Here is an 18,882-nt window from a genome sequence, read left to right on the forward strand (position 1 = left end):
ATCTGTGACTTAAGAATAGCGTTAGGAACGAAGTCCCTTCTATTGGGGAAAGTGGAGTCTAGAAAATCACCTTCATCTTCTTCAAGTCCCAGCCAAGCATCCGACGCAATCCTAGCTGCAGTTTAGCAGTTACGGTAGCATAGCCTGTAACTTCTATGCAGACATGCATCACAGGCGATATGGGCTATTACAAATAAAAAACCTCCCCCTCCCTCAGACTGGGGTTCCCTGTCAGGGTACAGAGCCCGCTGGAGAAGGGCTGATACGGCGTGCGGTGGCGCCCCGGCTGGGGACGTGGGGTGCGGCGTTCCTGAGGCGACAGATGAGGGATTTGAACCGTGTGGGAAGAAAGCTGCGGAATTCCTCCCCTCGGCTCCTTGGGGATCTGAGGGAGACGCACTAGCACCCAGAGCGCGGTCCTGCAGACAGAGGCGAGACCGCGAGCCGAGAGCACCACCGAGCGCGCCTTGGGGAAGCCCAGCGTGGACCGAGCGCCTCGGCCTCGCCCTCGCCTTCCCGGCCACCCACCCTGGCCGAAGTAGGCCCCGAAGGGCGTTTCCTCGGGGCCGCGAGTGCACGGAGGGAGGCCCCCGAGGCCAATCACACTCTGCCACCCTGGGTTCTGCGTCTGCGGGAGAAGCGCGGGCCGGGAGCCGCAGGACTGAGGAGACGCCGGGGCGCGCTATCCGCCATCCCGCTTCTGCCCTCGGGCCGCAGCGCGCACTGCGCGGGCACAGCGGCGCGCTCCGGCCTCGATCCGGGTTCCTGGGGCGGCGCGCGGAGGAGGCGGGGCCTGCGCGGCGGCGTGGGCGCGAGGCGCGCGATAGGGAGGGAGCCGCGCGAGGGGAGGGGGCGGGGCCGCGCCGCCCGCGCCGCGCTGGGCGCTCTCGGCCAATGAGCGACGTCCACATGCCGCGGCGGCGGCGAGAGGGGAGGCAGCAGCGGATAAATGCTATTAGAGCAGCCGCCGCGGAGCCGTCCCCGACACCACCTCATTCTCCTCCGCCGCAGTTCCCTCCGCCGCTGTCGGGGGTGCGGGGCTGAGGGAACAGGGCGAGCGCGCCGCACACCACCCCGCTGGCTCGCCTCCCTAGCTCCGTTCAGCTCTCTCAGGGGTCCGCCGGCGTCCCCTCCTGCGGCCCAGGCGGGGCGGCTGATCGCCTCAGGAGAGCGGGAAGCACTGGGGGCCGCGGCCTGCGCTGCCGGCGGGCCGTTGAGGGTGAAGGAGGCCCTCCTTTCTGCCGAGGGTCGGAGGGCCGGGGGCCCCCAGCCCGCCAGTGCGGGCGCCGGCGCGGACCGGCCTCGAGAGGGGAGGTTGTCGTGAGAGGAGGCGCGGGGTGATTCAGCGCCCGGGAGGCGGAAGCGGCCGGAGGAGGAGGCGGGGGAGAGGCCGCGATCGGCCAGCGCGCGCCTGGGCGCCCGGGGTGGCACGAGCCGGCGGCGGCCCGAGGGCGAGTCTGAGGCGAGGAGGCCGCGGGGACGCGAGAAGAGGCTGGCCGGGCCCCCGCCGCCATGGAGAACGCGCACACAAAGACGGTGGAGGAGGTGCTGGGCCACTTCGGCGTCAACGAGAGCACGGGGCTGAGCGTGGAGCAGGTCAAGAAGCTCAAGGAGAGATGGGGCTCCAACGGTAGGTGCCGCGCCGGGTGCGGGCGCCGCGTGGGCCCGAGCGCCAGGGAAGATGGCTGACCCGGCTCCGCCGCGTGGGGCTCGGCCGGGCGCCCGCCGGGGTCTGCAGGGCGGCTCAGGGCCCGGCCCCGGAGAGGGGCTGCGGCGGGCCGCCCCGTCGGGCTCGACCCTTGGCGCCCGGAGCTCTTGACCTTCCCGGCGCGCAGCTAGCGCGGTGGCCCCGCTGGAGGGAGGGCCGAGCCCTGCGAGACGTGTTCTCGTCCCGCGCCGCTTTCTGAGGGCGGCGTTGCCGCTGGGAAAGCCTCTGCTCTCGTACTCCCCGAAGTTACACATCTGGAAGAAGTGATGACATAGCTGAAACGACTCCTTCCTTCAGGAGGCCAGTTTCGCCGCGATGCTTTCCTCCTTCGGGTTAGACATAAGGCCCCTAAACACTATTGTCTATTTCATTCTAGTGTGCTTCGTATTAAAAAAAAAAAATTGTTCATGTATCTAGGTCTTTCTTTCAAAGACAGAGGTGCTGATAATTTTAGCAGTTCTTTTCAGAAAGGCAAGAGTACTAAAAATTTTTTTTTTCTTGCCCTCTTTCGACATGTTGCTTGGCGAATTTCTTCATTTTACAGAGTTACCGGCTGAAGAAGGTAAGTCATCTTAAAAGGCCCCCCCCCTCTTTGGTGTGCTGGTGTTAAGATGACAATTATAACAAGTATGTTTGTTTCTAACAGGAAAAACCTTGCTAGAACTTGTGATTGAGCAGTTTGAAGACTTACTAGTTAGAATTTTATTGCTGGCAGCATGTATATCTTTTGTAAGTATAAAGAAATTTATTTCTTCTCCCCCCCCAAAAGTTGAGGATATTCCATAGATGAAAAGCCAGAAAACAGTGGTGTCCATTGGAGGAAAACTTAGAGATTTATGCTGTCTCCATGTTTAAAAAAAAAGAAACATGAGATTTTCAGGTTATAAGCAAAACACTTGAAGCCATTCGTGTGCAGTACATATTAATAGATGCTTGATGTTTACAATGTAATTAGAAATTGTTCCCAAATGTGGCAGGGTCTTAGAAATTTTGTTTTACTACCAAAAAGTTCTTCATTGGGAGGCCTTTTTGGGTTCATCCATTGTTATGTTGTAAGATCGTACTAAGATGCTGTCTGGTGCCTCGTCAACTGTAAATAGAACTTACAAAAGGAATATTCTAGTTGCTTTCCCTTCCTAGTAATGGCAAGGTGACAGTTGTTCCTGAGAGTGACAAGAATGATGACGGCAGTGATGGCACCACTGTTGACCAAATTTGGTCACTGACCTTTAGGATGGTATATTTATCTAAATTGGACCCCTGTCTTGAGTGACTTCTGGGTTGAGAGAACTAGATTCAGTACATTGGTTCTGAATCTTAAAAGAAAAAAACCCAGCATAGGGTTTTTTTCTTGTTCTGTATGTGCTTACCGGCTGGAGTCCTGTACGGTTGCTAAGAAACTGGTGAAATGCAAAGAACTACAATAGAAAGGTTTGGGGGGGGGGGGCGGTATGAGAGGATATTTCTAGGCTATTAATTTTTTTTCTGTTCACTATTAATTTTGTATTGCTTTTTTTTTTTGAGCCATGCACTTTTTTGGTAGATTTCCTAAAAACGTTCGTGAGCAGGACACAGATGTTCCTAATCCTCAAAGCTTGAGATCCCTTTTGTTTTTAAATTAGTTACAGCATTTTATTCTTACGAAAACCGTGATGGGAAGTGAAATTCATCCAGGCGGTACTTTTTTCTGGCTTCACAAAATTGACACAGCTTGAAGGTTTCATTTTTGTATGTACGTATGCAAGCCCCAGGGATCTATCTCAGTCTGTGACAATCATGGATAGAGGACTATTTTGAGAACTGAATAAACTAGAAGTGGGCATTTAATTAGTTCAGGTGAGGGAAAGGATTGCTTTTATCTTCGTTTTTTTAAGTAGAGGGTTTCAAGAGGTGAACATCTGGTGTGATTTTGTACGTAAATTCTGTCTACTTAGCCAAGTGATATGTAGCCATTAATAATTCACCATCCCCATACTAGAGTCTTTTCTGTGGTGTTCATTGAATAAAATTGAGAGCATCGCATAGCAAACCGTTTAGCATACTGAATCACTCCATATCTCTTGTGTGTATGTTTTTGATTTAATCTTTTTAAAAATTTCCTCCCCTCCCCCGGTAAATGCTGCTGTATCAAATGAGATAAGTTGAGTAGACCTGTTCGATTAACTGGAGCTGTATTACGTTGCCACCGGGCAAAACAAGTGACATATTTGGGCTAGTATAATATTTATATTTAAGTAGGCTACATAATTTTGAAATAGTCTCAGTTCACTTTGGCAGATAATAGGGTCCAATTAGGGTTCAACAAACTGTTGCCAAGTTATTCTGTCTGTTGTAACTTAAAGCAGTGTTAGAAATAATGTTGCTGATGTTACAATGAAGTATTTACTGGCTGTTTGGGTGGTTCTTTAACTCTGAAGTCATTAGGTGTTAATAGTTTCTAGGCATTTTCAAATGGGCTTTAAGTTTGCTGTGAAGTAGGACGTTGGCTTTTTAGAGCTATATTTTGGATTTGAAATTTGAGTTACGTTTGTGGTAACTAGTTGGGAGTTATTGTTCAGGAAAGAGCAGTGTTATGTTTCTGTTTTTGTGGGTTGCTAATTAACAAATGAATACTAAGTGTTAGGAAGTAGTTTTACTATAGAAATCACTTAAATTTGCCTTGCTTTGGTTTGTTTGGTCAAGAATTTGTGGGTGTTAAATCTGTTTTGTTGATTTCCTTCTTGTGAGGCTGGCACTGCTTTATTGTACTTGACCTTTTCACTCCTCATTTCTTTATCTTTCAAAAGAAAGCCCCTGAGTCTTTTTTTTGTGGTAGTTTATTCCTGTTAGTTAAGCAGGAAAAATGTGGTAGGGTATTCTCTTTTGGAGAAGTAAACAGGTAGTTCTTACATACACATACACGATGCATCATCGGGTCCTGTTGGAGTTCAAAAGAAATGTTAGGCCTTAGTAGTTTATTTTAAATATCAAACTAACTAGTAGACTAACTGTTAACCATAGTTAATATTTTGCTGTAGCAGAAAGTTAGAAATGGTATTAATGTTTTATACTTGTGACTGGTAGGGATAAAGTTTAGTTAATTTGTAATATTCACCAAAAAGAAAATTTTTTCTTTTAAGTCACTTGGATTGGGAGAAGTGAGCTATATATTTCCTGGTATGTGTGGAGTAATATTAAAAATTCCTCAATTTAACATTTGAGGCCCTCTCATTTCATTTTGTCTTTCTATCCTCAGTTACTGTCATTACCCTTCACATAGCTCATTATATTGCTGCTTAACTGGAATGCCCTCCCTTTTTTATTGAGTACCTGTTACCAGTCACAGTGAACAAAATGGACAAAGTCCCTGGCCAGGGGTGTACATGTTAGTGGGGACAGTCTGTTAGATACTGATAGTGCTGTAGAGAAAAATAAAGCAGGGAGAGCAGTCAGGAAGGGCCTCTAAGAAGGTGACCTTCAGGTGAGCATTAGGACCGTATTCGTCTCCAGTCAACTGTAAGGTCCTCTCTGGTAACACAGGTTCTGTCTACCTTTCGTCCACCTCAGCCACTTAGTAGATGGACCCTAGAATGCTAGTAAGGTTTTCCAGACTGCCACTGCTCACATTTGAAAATTTGTGTATGTCTTCTTTCTGTTAGAACTCCTTGAAAGGTATTCGTCATTCCTTATGGCGCCTGGGGTAGTGCTTTTGATAGAACAAGTAATTAAACAGATGAGTTTGTGGAGGTAGCATTTTCAAAATATGAGATTCACTTTGGTTTTCTCTGAAGTATATATTTAGGAAGTATTTGATACTGTATCATGTAATGCTTTTAAATTTTACTGTGTGTTTCTAGTATCTTTTTTTTTTTAAGGAAAACATAATGGACAATTTTACTGGTTTTCCTAATTTATTTAGAGACTTAAAATACGGTTGGAAGGGTGAATGTGTTTTTGTTTTGATTTGTTTAGAAGATTGTATTCTTAAGTCTGAAAACATTGAAGGGTGTTATTTTTGACATAAGTTTTGTCTCTAGATCAGAGAGAATGAGATCTGGTTAATAATGGTCTAGATTTTCCTTTTTTTTAATTGTGCTTTAGGTGAAACTTCACAGCTCAAGTTAGTTTCTCATACAAAAATTTATATACACATTGTTGTGTGACCCTAGTTGCCTATCCCTATAATGTGACCACACATTCCTTCTTTCCACCCCGGATTCCCCGTGTCCATTCAACCAGCTCCTGTCCCTTTCTGCCTGCTCTTCCTGCCTCCTGACAGAAGCCCCTCATTTAGTCTCGTGTATGTACTTGAGCTAAGAAGCACACCATTAATGAGTATCATATTATGTCTTATACTCCAGTCTATTCTTTGTCTGAAGAGTTGGCTTTGGGAATGGCTTTAGTTCCGGGTTAACAGAATCTGAGGGCCGTGTCTTCTGGGGTTCCTCCAGTCTCAGACCATTAAATCTGGTCTTTTTACTAGAATTTGAGTTCTGCACCCCACTTTTCTCCTGCTCCATGTTGAGTTCCCTGTCAGGGTGGTCATTGGTGATAGCCAGGCACCGTCTAGTTCTTCTGGTTTCAGGCTGATGGAGTCTCTGGTTTCTGTGGCCCCTTTTGTCTCTTGGGCTAGTATTTTCCTTGTGTCTGGTGTTCTTCATTCTCCTTTGCTCCAGGTGGGTTGGGACCAATTGATGCATCTTAGATGGCCGCTTGTCAGCTTTTAAGACCCTCAGTACCACTCATAATGGCCTAGATTTTCAATGGCTGAAAGAATATTTGCTTCCCACTTTTGAAAATTATCGTAACATTACTGGTGATCCTTTTTTTTTTTTTTTTTTCCAATTTGCTAAAGTGTTTAATTTTTGATGCTTAAAAAAAATTCTGGAGTTTGTTTTTTTTGGGGGGGGTGGGCCTTGTTAAGAGCTCAGCCCTTTATTTCCACATGTAGGTATATATGGAAACCGAGTCACAGTATCATGACTTTTCCCCAGTTTATACCAGAACACACATTTTTACCGTGGATTAAAATTTGCTTTGTTTGCTAATCTCTGCTATTCAGTATCTTTTGGCTGTCAGATCAGAAGTTAACAGTGCTGTGCAGAGATCGGTCTTCCAGATAACATTTGGAAGATACCCTGTCCTATCCCATTTAAACAGTTTAAATTGTAGTTTAGTGTTGGATTAGCAAATTGTTACTTCTAAAATGTTACTGTGAAAAATTGGCAGATTCGAAACTTTGAACTTGCTTGCTAATGTCAACCCCAGAATACAAGTACTGTTATTATATTAATAGTATAAAGCAAAGGGAAGAAGAAACACTGTTCAATTTATACCTAAAATTATACTGCAGTAGCCTTTCCTCTTGCTTTCCTTCCATATTGGTTAGGAAGTTGGTTATCCTTTTGGTTTCTTAATGTTTAAGTTTGTGTACTGCCACTTAGGGTCTTGTACCTTAGAAGTTGTATGAACTCTTATTTATTCACACATTTATTCAATAAATATATAATCATTTTTCTTCTGTATAAGTAAATTTTGTATGTTGTTAGTTGCCATCCAGTCCGTTCTAACTCACGACAACCCCATGTGCATAGAGTAGCACTGCTTTATAGGGTTTTCAATGGCTGTGACCGTTCAGAAGCACATTGCCAGGCATATCTTCCGAGGCATCTCTGGGTGGGTTCAAACCACTGATCTTTTGGCTGTTAGGCAAGGGCTTAACTGTTTCTGCCACCCAGGAACTCCTTAAATTTCGTATAACTTCTGGTAAACCACAACATGAGCTGGTTGTACTGTAACGATAACAGGGCATCTTTTATTTTGGTGGTAATGTCACTCATCTGGTTTTCCTCCCCATTCCCTGCTCCTTCATGTCTCATGGAGTCTTTTATTTGTCAGTATCATCTTCCCAGCTCCTTGGGAGGCAAAAACGGTTAAGCACTTGGCTGCTGACCAAAAGGTTGCACCAGAGAAGAGGCACCTGGGAAGAAAAGCCTGGTGGTTTACTTTGAAAAGGCCACAGCCGTTGAAAACCCTGTGGAGCAGTTCTTCACTGCACACAGAGGGTCGCTGTGAGTCAGAATCGAATCTGTGGCACCTGGTCTGTTTTTTGTGAGTTTTTTGTCTTACTGTCTTCCTACCCATACAACATAGAGGTTTTCTCATCGGTAGAACAAAACTGTGATGAGACATGATCTGCACGGAAGCAACTGGATGGGTTCTTGCTAGTTAGTTCAGTATGGCAGCCTTTCATTGTGGGCTCTAGCATTTAATTCTTTGGGTTATTTATGGTTTCAAAATAGGCTTTTAAAAAAGTCTCCAGGAAACTGGTGGTTGTCAGTGTTAATAGGTTTGGCTGGCACCATCCTTCCATCCAAAAAAGATTTGCCCACTAGTTTCTTAGCCAGGCCATAATTAGCTTATCTCTGTAGAAGTTTCAAATAACAATATGAATGCCTGTGTTCACTACACATAAGCATTTGAAGGCCTTCTGCATTGTACATATTAAGACTGTTACATGACTGAGGAACATACTCTGCTCGTGAAGAGGAACTGCACGTTTCTCGAAAGGCAGAGGTTTGCTCTGATGATAGGCCTGTTACCGCTTGTCCTAGGCTTTTCCTGTGCTCCAGCTGTTACAAGGTATTGCTCTAAGTTTGTTCCTCGGACCTAGCTGCCAGGAGGGAAACGCATACCCGCCTTAACAAGGTGTGAAGCTTGTCTTAGAGTTGCTAATGCCTCACTGACCTTTTCAAAAGGTCGTGGTTACTCTTCAAGTTGAGCAATTTTTCTCCCCCAAGAGCTAATTAAGTTTCTTATTTCTGATAGGCTGTCTTTGGCAAATGTTTGGAAAGCTAGTATCAGTACAGCTGTGATCTTGCATCTTTCAAAATTTATAACTTTCTAGAGAAGTTTTCATTCTGGCATTCGGCCCGGCCTTAACCCCAGCAATGCCCTGGTGAAAGCTTGTGGCGGCATCTGTCGCTCTCTGGTGTCTGCCCTGCCTGCACTGGCGGCTGCGGCAGTTGGCATCTGTCAGGAGCGTTTTCCTCCACCCTGGTCCTGGGGCCTCCTGGGTTTCTTCTTGGTCAAATGGATATGTCTTGTTAATTTGTCGTTACTCTGTTGTTCTTGCCCGATGACATATTGGACCTTGCCTTGATTGTCTTTCTGATTGTTTGCCATTTGTAGAAGCTGACTTTAAAGTATTCCACTAGATTCACATGTGTTTCATGTAGTTAGATAGCTTCATCATTGTCGTAAATCCTGTCTAAATATATGCTAAAGGAGATCTGAAAAGATCCCATTCACTGTCCTCTAAATAGCTGTCTTAAAAAAAATGTTGTGAAATACGTAACCATTTTAAACAGTTTTTTTTTTTTTTTTAAGGCAAATCTCATTACCCAGATTGAATCATTAGATCCATTTAACACCATTTCTGGATTGTCTGGTACTTTACAAAAACTGGTTCTTAGATTTTTAACCATTTAGAAAATTTTTTTACTATTTTCTTTTATTATTCAAGATTCTGTGTTGGGGTCTTTTTTACTACCTTATGATGAATGAAGTACGGTGTGGCGCTTTTAAACCTTAACAGGGCTATGATTGTGTAAGCTAAAAGTTGACCCTCTGCTCATTTTTTGGGGGGCAGTCTTCTGTGTCCAGTTCACTGGACTTTGGTTCTCTCTGAGGTGCTGTATTGCTGTGCTAGATGTCATGGAAGGTTACCTTCAGAATACATTCCCAGTCACGGCAACCTTATAGTAATTTCCAAAGGGCCTTCAGTAATAGAACTGAAAGTAAATGGACGACTAACAGTTTAAAAAAAAAAAAAAGTTTACATACCCTAAAATCTGAGAGAGTGATCGAGTTGCTTTTACTATGAATTTAATGCCACCTATGGATGTTATTTGATATGAATACTAACCAAGTCAACATAGTTGTTAATGATTGCTTTTTACTTTAATTAAATACATAGTGTATGTTTTCTTCTGAGCTATGAAATGAATGGGATTTATTGCCCTCCCCTTCCCCCCCATAATGTTTCATTTGGGTTCTAAAATGGGATTATTATTAAACTGAAAAATCATTTAACTCTAAGGGTACTGCTAGGATGTTTTGTCATTTGGACTCCCACAAATTATGCACAAGACATAGCTGGTTGTTTGTGTCATTACATTCTGCCACCATTTGTTTCTGGGTAAGGTAAGAAAAGAGATTTTGTCTAGTGTAATTCCTTCAGTGCCAGCCACCTTTGTTATAAAGTGGCATTAGGCCTAAAAACATAACAGTTCTAACAAATGCCATTTCTCTTTCAGGTTTTGGCTTGGTTTGAAGAAGGTGAAGAAACAATTACAGCCTTTGTAGAACCCTTTGTAATTTTACTTATATTAATAGCCAATGCAATTGTGGGTGTATGGCAGGTAAGCAGAAATTCCTGCAAGGCTAAATTGTCAATTTATGTAAGCAATTTAAACTGAGGTCATCTTTCTGGTATGTTTTCCCTGATGTGCTAAGCGAAAATCTCTGTGGAAAGTCTACATGTATTTTTTCTCATGTGTGTATATATAGATATACTTTGCTGTTAAAACTGTTCATCGTTCATGGTGGCATGAATAAGAGAAGCTACTTAACAGGGAAACCAGAAAATTTGAGAACTAGAATTTGTCTTTATGCTTTCTGGCTGTTTTCCTGTGGCAGACTTCATAAGCTCAGTGTCATCTTTTTTGTTCTTATTGCATTTTTTTGAGTTTACCTATAAAAATTGTTTAAATCCTAAATTTTTCTCCCTTCAGAGCATTACTCCTGGCTGTTTCCCCTCAGTTGTCCAGGCTTTCTTACTCAAAGAATGGAATCCTGTTTTACTACAGAAACATAAGGGGATTTTTGTTCTTATTCACAGTTGTTCTACTGCAGATATCTCCTTGAGAACTTTTAACTTTTTTAGGACTTTGGTTCTGTTTTGTTTTGTTTTGTTTTTTTTTGATAGATTTTAACAGACTCTGAGACTAATACTTCAAATTCATTTTGAGTATCGATCTTAATCTTAGATTTTTGATGGCTGTAGTCACTCCTTAAAGGAATAAGATGGCGCAGCATCTTCTAAACATCGTTCTGTCAGAATTGTAAACGTCTAATCTTATTAAATTAATAACCTTTGAAGACGTTTATGTGGTGGGCTCATATAGAAAGATGGCCTACTCAGAAGTATGTCTTAATTGTGCTGTTGCTTTTCTCACTTACTTAAATTTTTTTCTAAAAAAAGACAAATTTGTTTATATTTTAGTAGAAATGGCCCTCTTGTGAGTAATTTAGGCAAAAAAGACAAAATATACACAGAAGTAGATTATTTCCAAGGTAGTAATTTGTATTTTTTATAAATAATAATTTATGCCAGTTTTATTGCATGAGGTTCTTCAGGTACGTTCCCAATATCTTAGTTATCTAGTGCCGCTGGAACAGAGATACCACAAGTGGATGGCTTTAACAAAGAGAAATTTATTCTCTCACAATCTAGTAGGTTACAAGTCCAGATTCAGGGTGTCAGCTCTAGGGGAAGGCTTTCTCTGTTGACTGTGGAGGAAAATTTCTTGTCATCAATGCTCCCCTGGTTGAGGAGCTTCTCAGGCACAGGGACCCCAGATCCGGAGGACGCATTCTGCTCCCAGTGCTGCTTTCTTGGTGGTAGGAGGTCCCCAACTCTCTGCTTGCTTCCTTTTTCCTTTATCTCTTGAGAAATAAAAGGTGGTGCAGACCACATCCCAGGGAAACACCATTTACCTTGGATCAGGGAGGTGACCTCAGTAAAGGGAGTGTTACAATCGCACCCTAATCCTCGTAACATAAAATTACAACCATATAAAATAGAGGGCAACCACAGAATACTGGGAATCGTGGCCTAACCAAGGCCATACACACATTTTGGGGGGGGACATAGTTGAATCCATGACACCCATTTTATGCTTATAATGATCTTGTAAGGCAGATGATAGCCCCATTTGACAGATGTGGTAGTGAGGTTCGGAGTGATTTAAGTGACTTATCAAAGGCCACAGAGCTCATAAAGTTCTGAGATTTGAATCCAGGCCCAGACTGAAATCTGAAGTAAAATCTTCCAGCAGTTTCACAAGACTTTCAAATTTGTGTTAGGTTTTGTGTTTTTTTTTTTTTTAATAACATTCTTCAATCTTAATCCTATTTCCACAATATGCAGAATGATATGAGCAATACTGGAGGGTTCTTGTCTTCTGGAAGTAAGGGAAATGATAATTGTAGAGTGAGGTCTCTGGTAAGTCACTTCCTCACCCTTCATGGGTATGGAGTGGGAAACAAGTATCATTTCTGGTCAGTGTCTTCAAGGAAGGCTTCTTAGAGGAGGTGGCAAGCAGCTGGGATTATAGAGCAATGGAGTTTCATGGAGACTGGGGAGTGGCATCTGAGTTGGAGGGTTCAAAGTTTGAGTAGGAGATATAACTGGAGGGGTTGGGGGTTGATAGTTTGAATGCGGGGTGGGGGGCAGTGGCTGTTTAAGTGATTTTGACTGGCCATCTTTGTCCTCAAGTGTCTGAGGTGCTTTATTTTTTAAGAGTATGCTGCACCTTTGCTAACTGAATAGGAGCAAATTATGCGGTGTCCTTTGTAAGTTAGTGCTCTTGGGACATCTCATTAACCTTGAGCAGTACAGTTACACTTCACCTGACATGAACTTGAAGAGGGAGAAAAGGAGGTAAAATTGCCACTGTTCATAAATTGGGGTGTGGATCCTATGGAAAAAGAAGTTAGCTTCAGTTTGACTGTAACTGAATAGCAGCCATGCTCAGAATTTATTCTTTCTCCAATAGCAGTAACGTTTCAACTTAACTTGAAGGACCTTGATTGAAATGACGTGAATTCAAGTTTAATATTTTAGCAGTTGCGTAAGTTAGGAGGTGATTTATGTAGATATACTCATTCTTTAAGCGAATCTAATACGGGACTGTGAAATTACTTTTATTATGAATTTCCCAGATTCAAGGCTTCCTATACTTTTTCAGAGATGCATACGTAAAAAGTGAGGCACACATCCTATTTGCTGTCAGTTTTGTGACATCTTTAAGAAGGTTTAGGGATTTTTTTACAACAGGCCATACTTCGTACAGCAAACTGAAAAGAGACCACACGGTATCGAACATTAATTCTGTGCAAGTGAAGGTGAAGTTGAAGAGCTTTAGGATGAAGCCAAAATGTGAGGAGTGAGAATACTTCTCTTTGTCCAAACGCTGAGTAACTTCGCCTGGGCTTGCACTTTGTAGATAGCAGATTCGCTCCTTCACATCTAGTCGTTTTTTTCTAAAAGGAGAGAAGACGAATTTGACACCTTAGCTTTTCTTTGTTTTGTTTTTGTTTTTTTAAAAGCCATTTCCCATAGTATTTTCAATATGATTGTCATTTCAATTCTGCTTGTTTTTCGTTTTGAAATTGGGAATGAATACCTTTGTGACTAAGTCTTGATATATTTAGAGGTGATACTGTGGTAGATACGGTATGTGACTGGCGGTGTGATGGTGATGTTCCAGCCATCCATTGATCTTTAGCACTGGAGAGAGGGTTGCTTAGAAGTTATGAGGCATAACTTGATTTTCTTAATTGGTCACTCATACCATTTATTATGTACCAAACGTGGTTCTGAGCATTATACATGTCACTTTTAATCTTTACAACTCTTGAAGTAGGTACTATTGTCCTCATTGTATTGGCAATAAACCTGTATATCCTGTAACTTATCCATGAACACACAGCTGTCAGGTGGAAGAGCCTGGTTTGAGCCTGGGCCCAGACCATTATGCTCTTCCACCTTTCATGTGAGATAGAACGGACTTAAACAGCGTGGGGTGTGTGGATGGAGGTGAGGGGCGCCCATGTTCTACAATGTGCTTTCAGATGACAGGTTTTGCAGCTGCTTTTTATGTTCAGATTAGAACTCTAAGATTTGATTTGTTGGGCTGGAAACACGTATTTGGACCGTAATCTTCTGCCTTCTTTTTACAGGAAAGAAATGCTGAAAATGCAATTGAAGCCCTTAAGGAGTATGAGCCTGAAATGGGCAAAGTGTATCGACAGGACAGAAAGAGTGTACAGCGAATTAAAGCTAAAGACATAGTTCCTGGTGATATCGTAGAAATCGCTGGTGAGTTGAGTTTATCATTTCTGTTTTATTCAAGATTGTATTTTGAATGTTTTCTTTTTTTCAGGGCTTGTAATTATGTTTAAAATAATTGTCCTCATGTATGAAGTATATTACTGGATTTTAGTGGTGTTTTTCTATAATTTCAAAGTGTTTTGGCATCTCCCTTCATGTGGTTGATAAGGTTGTGTTTAAGATTTTTTTCAAGATGTTTTGAGTTACTGTATTTACTAGTTTATGTACATTGTAGATCACTAACTCAAGAGAGGTGATGAACTTGATTTGACGCTTAATTGCACCAAGCGATTTGTTAGAATACTGGTTAATGGCGACACCGTTTTTTTTCTGTTTTGTTTCTTGGCACAACAAGTGTTAATTCATACTTGTAACTGTCAAATTAAGTTGATGGTTAAGGGTAATTTCATGATTCTAAAAGTTATGTTTAGAAATACTTTTAAGCAACCCACTGAGCCAGAGGTCTTAACCTGGACTCTGGGTGGGCTTCAAAGAGTCCATGGATCCCCCACTGCAAGCCCAGAGCTCTAAGCACATCTTGGAGGGCCATTGTCTTCTCAGGCCTAGATGTAGTCATGTGTGTAGACAGCCCCGAATGCCCCCGAAACCAACCAGAACAATCTGTTATTATATTGGAATATTGAGATCCTCAGGCACTCCTAGCTCAGAATACTTGCTTTCTTTTTGTGCATCCTCTCATAGTAACACTTCTACTCTGCCTTGTGGGGAGGTGTGCTTCCTCTTTATTGTCTTGTTTCAGCGAAGGGAATTCTCAGGTATCTCTTGGCCTGCTTTTTACTATTTTGGCATCTGAGAAGAAATTGTCTTGTCATTTGTACTCATCTATAATTCTGGTTGTTTTTCCATAAAAACAGCATTGCATATACGCCAATAAGTTGGTTACCTAGGACTGCAAAGTATGTGTGTAAATAAATGATTTAACAACTTGCTTAAAATTATTAGCAGCGGTACATGTGAGAATGAAGTGTTTGGGATTTTTTAAACTTTTTATTTTGACATAATTTCAGACTTAAACATTACAAGAGGAGTAAGAGAATTCCCCTATAGCCCTCACTTTAAAAAAAACCCACTGCCGTCATAGAGTTTCCAAGGAGCGCCTGTTGGATTTGAACTGCCAACCTCTTGGTTAGCAGCTATAGTAATAGCACTTAACCACTACGCCACCAGGGTTTCCTAGCCCTCACTTAGATTCTGCAGATGTTAATGTTTTACTACATGCACATTCTCGTTCTTTATCCGTACATACCTATATTTTTGTCTTAACCGTTTGAGACACGATACTCTTTACTCGTAAATATGTCAGTGTTTATTTCCGAAGACTGAGAACATTGTCTTAACTAACCCCAGTTCAATGATTAAAACCCGCAAATTGGTATAATAGTGTTGTCAGGTCAATAGACTTTATTCAGAGAGGGAAATCTGGCAGTGACATAGAAAATAGGTTGGAATCGGGAAGGCTAGAACCAAACCAAACCAAATCTATTGCCATCGAGTCAATTCTGACTCATAGTGGCCATATAGGACAGAGTAGAACTGCCCCATAGGGTTTCCAGGGAGCGCCTCGTGGATTTGAACTGCCTGCCGACCTTTTGGTTAGCAGCCAAGTTCTTAACCACTGCTCCACAAGGCCTCCGTTAGAAACAATGAGGGAAGGATTTTAAGAGTTTATTATGATAGTGATTCTTTGCACGTTAGAATCAGCTGGGGCATTCTTTAAATACTTGTCTCGACCCAAAGTATTGTCAGAATCTCCCTTGGGTATGGAATTCTGGTCATGTGTAGTTTGAAAAAAAAAAAAGTCTCTGATATAGATGCAAAGCAGCAGATTTTGGTACTGAATGTGGGGTGGAGAGGGGTAGGATGGAGAATCAAAGATACTGGGCGGTTGGGTGTGATGATGCTAGGATGGGGAAGGAGACATGGGAGGAAGAGAGCTTGTCTTTCCACAAATGTACGTACACGTGGTAGGTCGGAGTGCAGAAACCGTCGCTTAAATGTGTGTGTGAGATTCTTTTTGATTTTGTGTGTATTTTCCCAGGTCTCCAGCTTTATTTTACTTTTCAGCCTCTCAAAGTAAGATTATTTTGAGCGTTTTATGTTAGTTAGGCCATCTCGTTACCTCCCATGTCCATCCTTAGTTTGCCTCAGTAGATGCATTGGCTGGGGGGGTCGGGAGTGCTGCCTTCATACCTGGAGGCATCTTCCCTACAGCTAGCTTCTCTTCGACAATGGTGGTTTTGACTTCATTTTTCCTCTGAGTTCTGATTTCCTCCGGCCTTTCCCATCTCTGTAAGTCACTTCGGCCACCTAGTTAACTGAGCAACCTGGCATCATCCAGATTCTTCCCACCCTTCTGCACTAAACTGTTTTTAAAGCCCGTTGGTTCTGTCTCCCACGTCAGCCTCACTAGTCTAGACCACCACCTCACCCTGCGATGATCACCATCTCTTCGTTTTTTTCTTCCCGTCCATTCTCCAGAGTGGTTTCTTTAAGGGCCATTTGTTTATTTATCCGCTGAAACCCTTCATTGGCTTCCCCATTGCACTTGAAGTACAACCTAAAATTCTTCCTTTGCCTTAAAAGGCCTCGGGTTGTTAGTTCCTCCTTGCCTCTTTGAGCTCGTCTCTGCCACACTCGCCTGCTCCTGCCATGCAGATCTCTCTTCAGTGTTCACTACCACCCCGTTCTCTTGACCTTTTTTGGGAAGTTGAGCATATTTTGTATCATTTATTAATCTTCCTGATGCATAATTCTCAGGAGCATAGTTTTAGTTTTCAGCCCTGATCTACATGACCTCTTACGCATTGTGAAATTCCATTCCCTGTATCTATAAGTGCGTTTCTGTAATTGGTTTAACTGTTGGCATTTGGCAGCTTAGGAAGGACAAGTAATGGTCGATCCATAGTGTGTGTAACCTCAGATTCCTGTTTGCTAAGCCTGGGGAGGAGCCCTTTTAGGCGAATATTCTGCTGTCACTGCGCTCACACACATTTAAATCCATTTTCCTTTCAACTATTTGGAATTCTTCACGGGGAATGCTACAATGTCTTGGTAGTTTAACACATTTTTTCTCCAAGTTCTCCTTTCCCAGCCCTCCACCTCCACCCTGCCCATACTAATTTCTAAAAGCACATGCAGGCTTTGACATGGAGCTCTCGTAGAATACTCTCTTCTTGAATTTTGACTATTCTCACTGAGGGATGCAGAGCAGAGGTGGTACCTAGTCTAGGGTAGCTGTGGGTATTTTATCAAACACTTGCATACATACTATTAGGCAGTGAGCACTTTGAGGGCAGAACTGTCACACTGACCTTTGTAATCTTGTTGAACATGTAAGAAGCTCTGGGCGAATAATGAATGAAATTTGAACGAGGAGCGTGTGAGGTAGGTTTATCCAATGCAAACGTGCTTATCGTGCAGCTTCTCTGCAGAACAGAACATTTGAATTTATATGTATGTGTTCAGTAATAATAGCTAAACAACTGGGAGTATATGCCAGAGATTGCGATATTCTTAGAGCTTGGCTTTTAACCATCAACCACACTATATAGGTATGTACTGTTACTCATATTTTACATTTGAGGAGACTTAAGTCTTTGTGGTTTATTGCCTCTGTCTTCAACTGCAGTTATTTGCTGTAGAAGGTCCAGTGGATTTAGTGTATACATAGTACGTGTTGTTGGGTCCTGTGAGTGGATTCCGACTCATAGCAACCCCATGTGACAGAGTAGAGCTGCCCCATAGGATTTTCTAGGCTGTGATCTTTAAGGCAGCAGATTGCCAGGCCTTTTCTCCCACAGAGCACTGGTTGGATTCCAACCACCAACCTCTGAGTTAGCAGTTGAGTGCTTAGTAACTGTTGCACCACCAAGTAGGGGTGTGTTAACCAGTGAGCAAGGTAGCGTGGGCTTACTAATCTGTGGCGCAGTTTCACATGGGTTTCACCACCTCTTCTGATGAACAGGTGAAACTGCACTACAGATCAGTAAGCACAAGTAAGCCTGTGCGTGCCTTGCTTGTTGGATAATCCATTCCTGCCACCAGGGCTCCTTATAGCATATGTGTCAATCATATTTCAGTTTGCTGGAGACCCAAGTCATGATTTTTTTTTTAACAACAGTTTTATTGAGATACAATTCAAATACCACAAAATTCACGCCTTTTAACTGTATAGTTCAGTGATTTTTTATATATCAGAGTTGTGCAGTCATCACCGCTAATCTCAGATTGTGTTTGTTATTGTGGTAAAGTAGATAATAAAAAAAATTTGCCGTTTTAACTATTTTTAAGCATACAAGTCAGTGGCATTACATTCATAGTGGTGTGCTGCCATCACCACTGTAATTCCAGAACACTTTCATCCCTCTCTCACTAGCTTAGTGGCTGCTGGGGGCTAATGCTGCTAATCTACTTCCTGTTTTTATGGATTCGCTTACTCTAGACATTGCATATAAATGGCATCATACAGTACATGGCTTCTTCTGGCTGACTTCTTTCACTTAGCATGATGTTTAGAGGTTTATCCACGTTGTAGTATGTATCAGTATTTCATTCCTCTTTATTGCCAGATAAAACTCCATTGTATGGATAGACCATGTTTCATTTATCCATTCATCAGTTGATGGACATTCAGGTTGCCTCCACTTTTTGGTATTACGAATAATACCGCTGTGAACATTTGTGTAACACTTTGAGGAACTGCCAAGTTGTTTTCCGCAGTAGCTATACCATTTTGCAGTTCCACCAACAATAGATGGGAGTTTCAGTTTCTCTGCACCCACGCCAGTAGTTGTTATTGTCTTCCTTTTTTATATCTAACCATGAATTAAGTGATACCGTGATTTTGATTTATATTTCCCTAATTTCCTAATGATGTTGAGCATCTTTTTTATATGCTTACTTGCCATTTTGTATGTCTTCTTTGGGTAATTGTCTATTCAATAACCCATTTTAATTGGGTTATTTGTTTTTTCAGTGTTGAGCTGTAAGTGTTCTT

The 18,882-nt window shown here is 42.5% G+C and overlaps 1 protein-coding gene across 2 annotated transcripts in view; it reads left to right on the top strand.

The window, feature by feature from the left end:
- Positions 1 to 1,417: 1,417 nt before the first annotated feature.
- Positions 1,418 to 18,882, top strand: part of ATP2A2 (ATPase sarcoplasmic/endoplasmic reticulum Ca2+ transporting 2) — a 52,408-nt gene continuing 34,943 nt past the window's right edge. For both annotated transcript variants that reach the window (XM_064272183.1, XM_064272184.1), the window contains exons 1-5: positions 1,418 to 1,630; positions 2,253 to 2,270; positions 2,355 to 2,437; positions 10,006 to 10,110; positions 13,715 to 13,853. In XM_064272183.1, coding sequence (XP_064128253.1) covers positions 1,513 to 1,630; positions 2,253 to 2,270; positions 2,355 to 2,437; positions 10,006 to 10,110; positions 13,715 to 13,853 — 463 coding nt within the window. In that variant the 5' untranslated portion in view covers positions 1,418 to 1,512. The remainder of the gene's footprint in view (positions 1,631 to 2,252; positions 2,271 to 2,354; positions 2,438 to 10,005; positions 10,111 to 13,714; positions 13,854 to 18,882) is intronic.

The sequence above is a fragment of the Loxodonta africana genome, chromosome 19, assembly GCF_030014295.1.
Source record: "Loxodonta africana isolate mLoxAfr1 chromosome 19, mLoxAfr1.hap2, whole genome shotgun sequence".
Classification (NCBI taxonomy): Eukaryota; Metazoa; Chordata; class Mammalia; order Proboscidea; family Elephantidae; genus Loxodonta; species Loxodonta africana.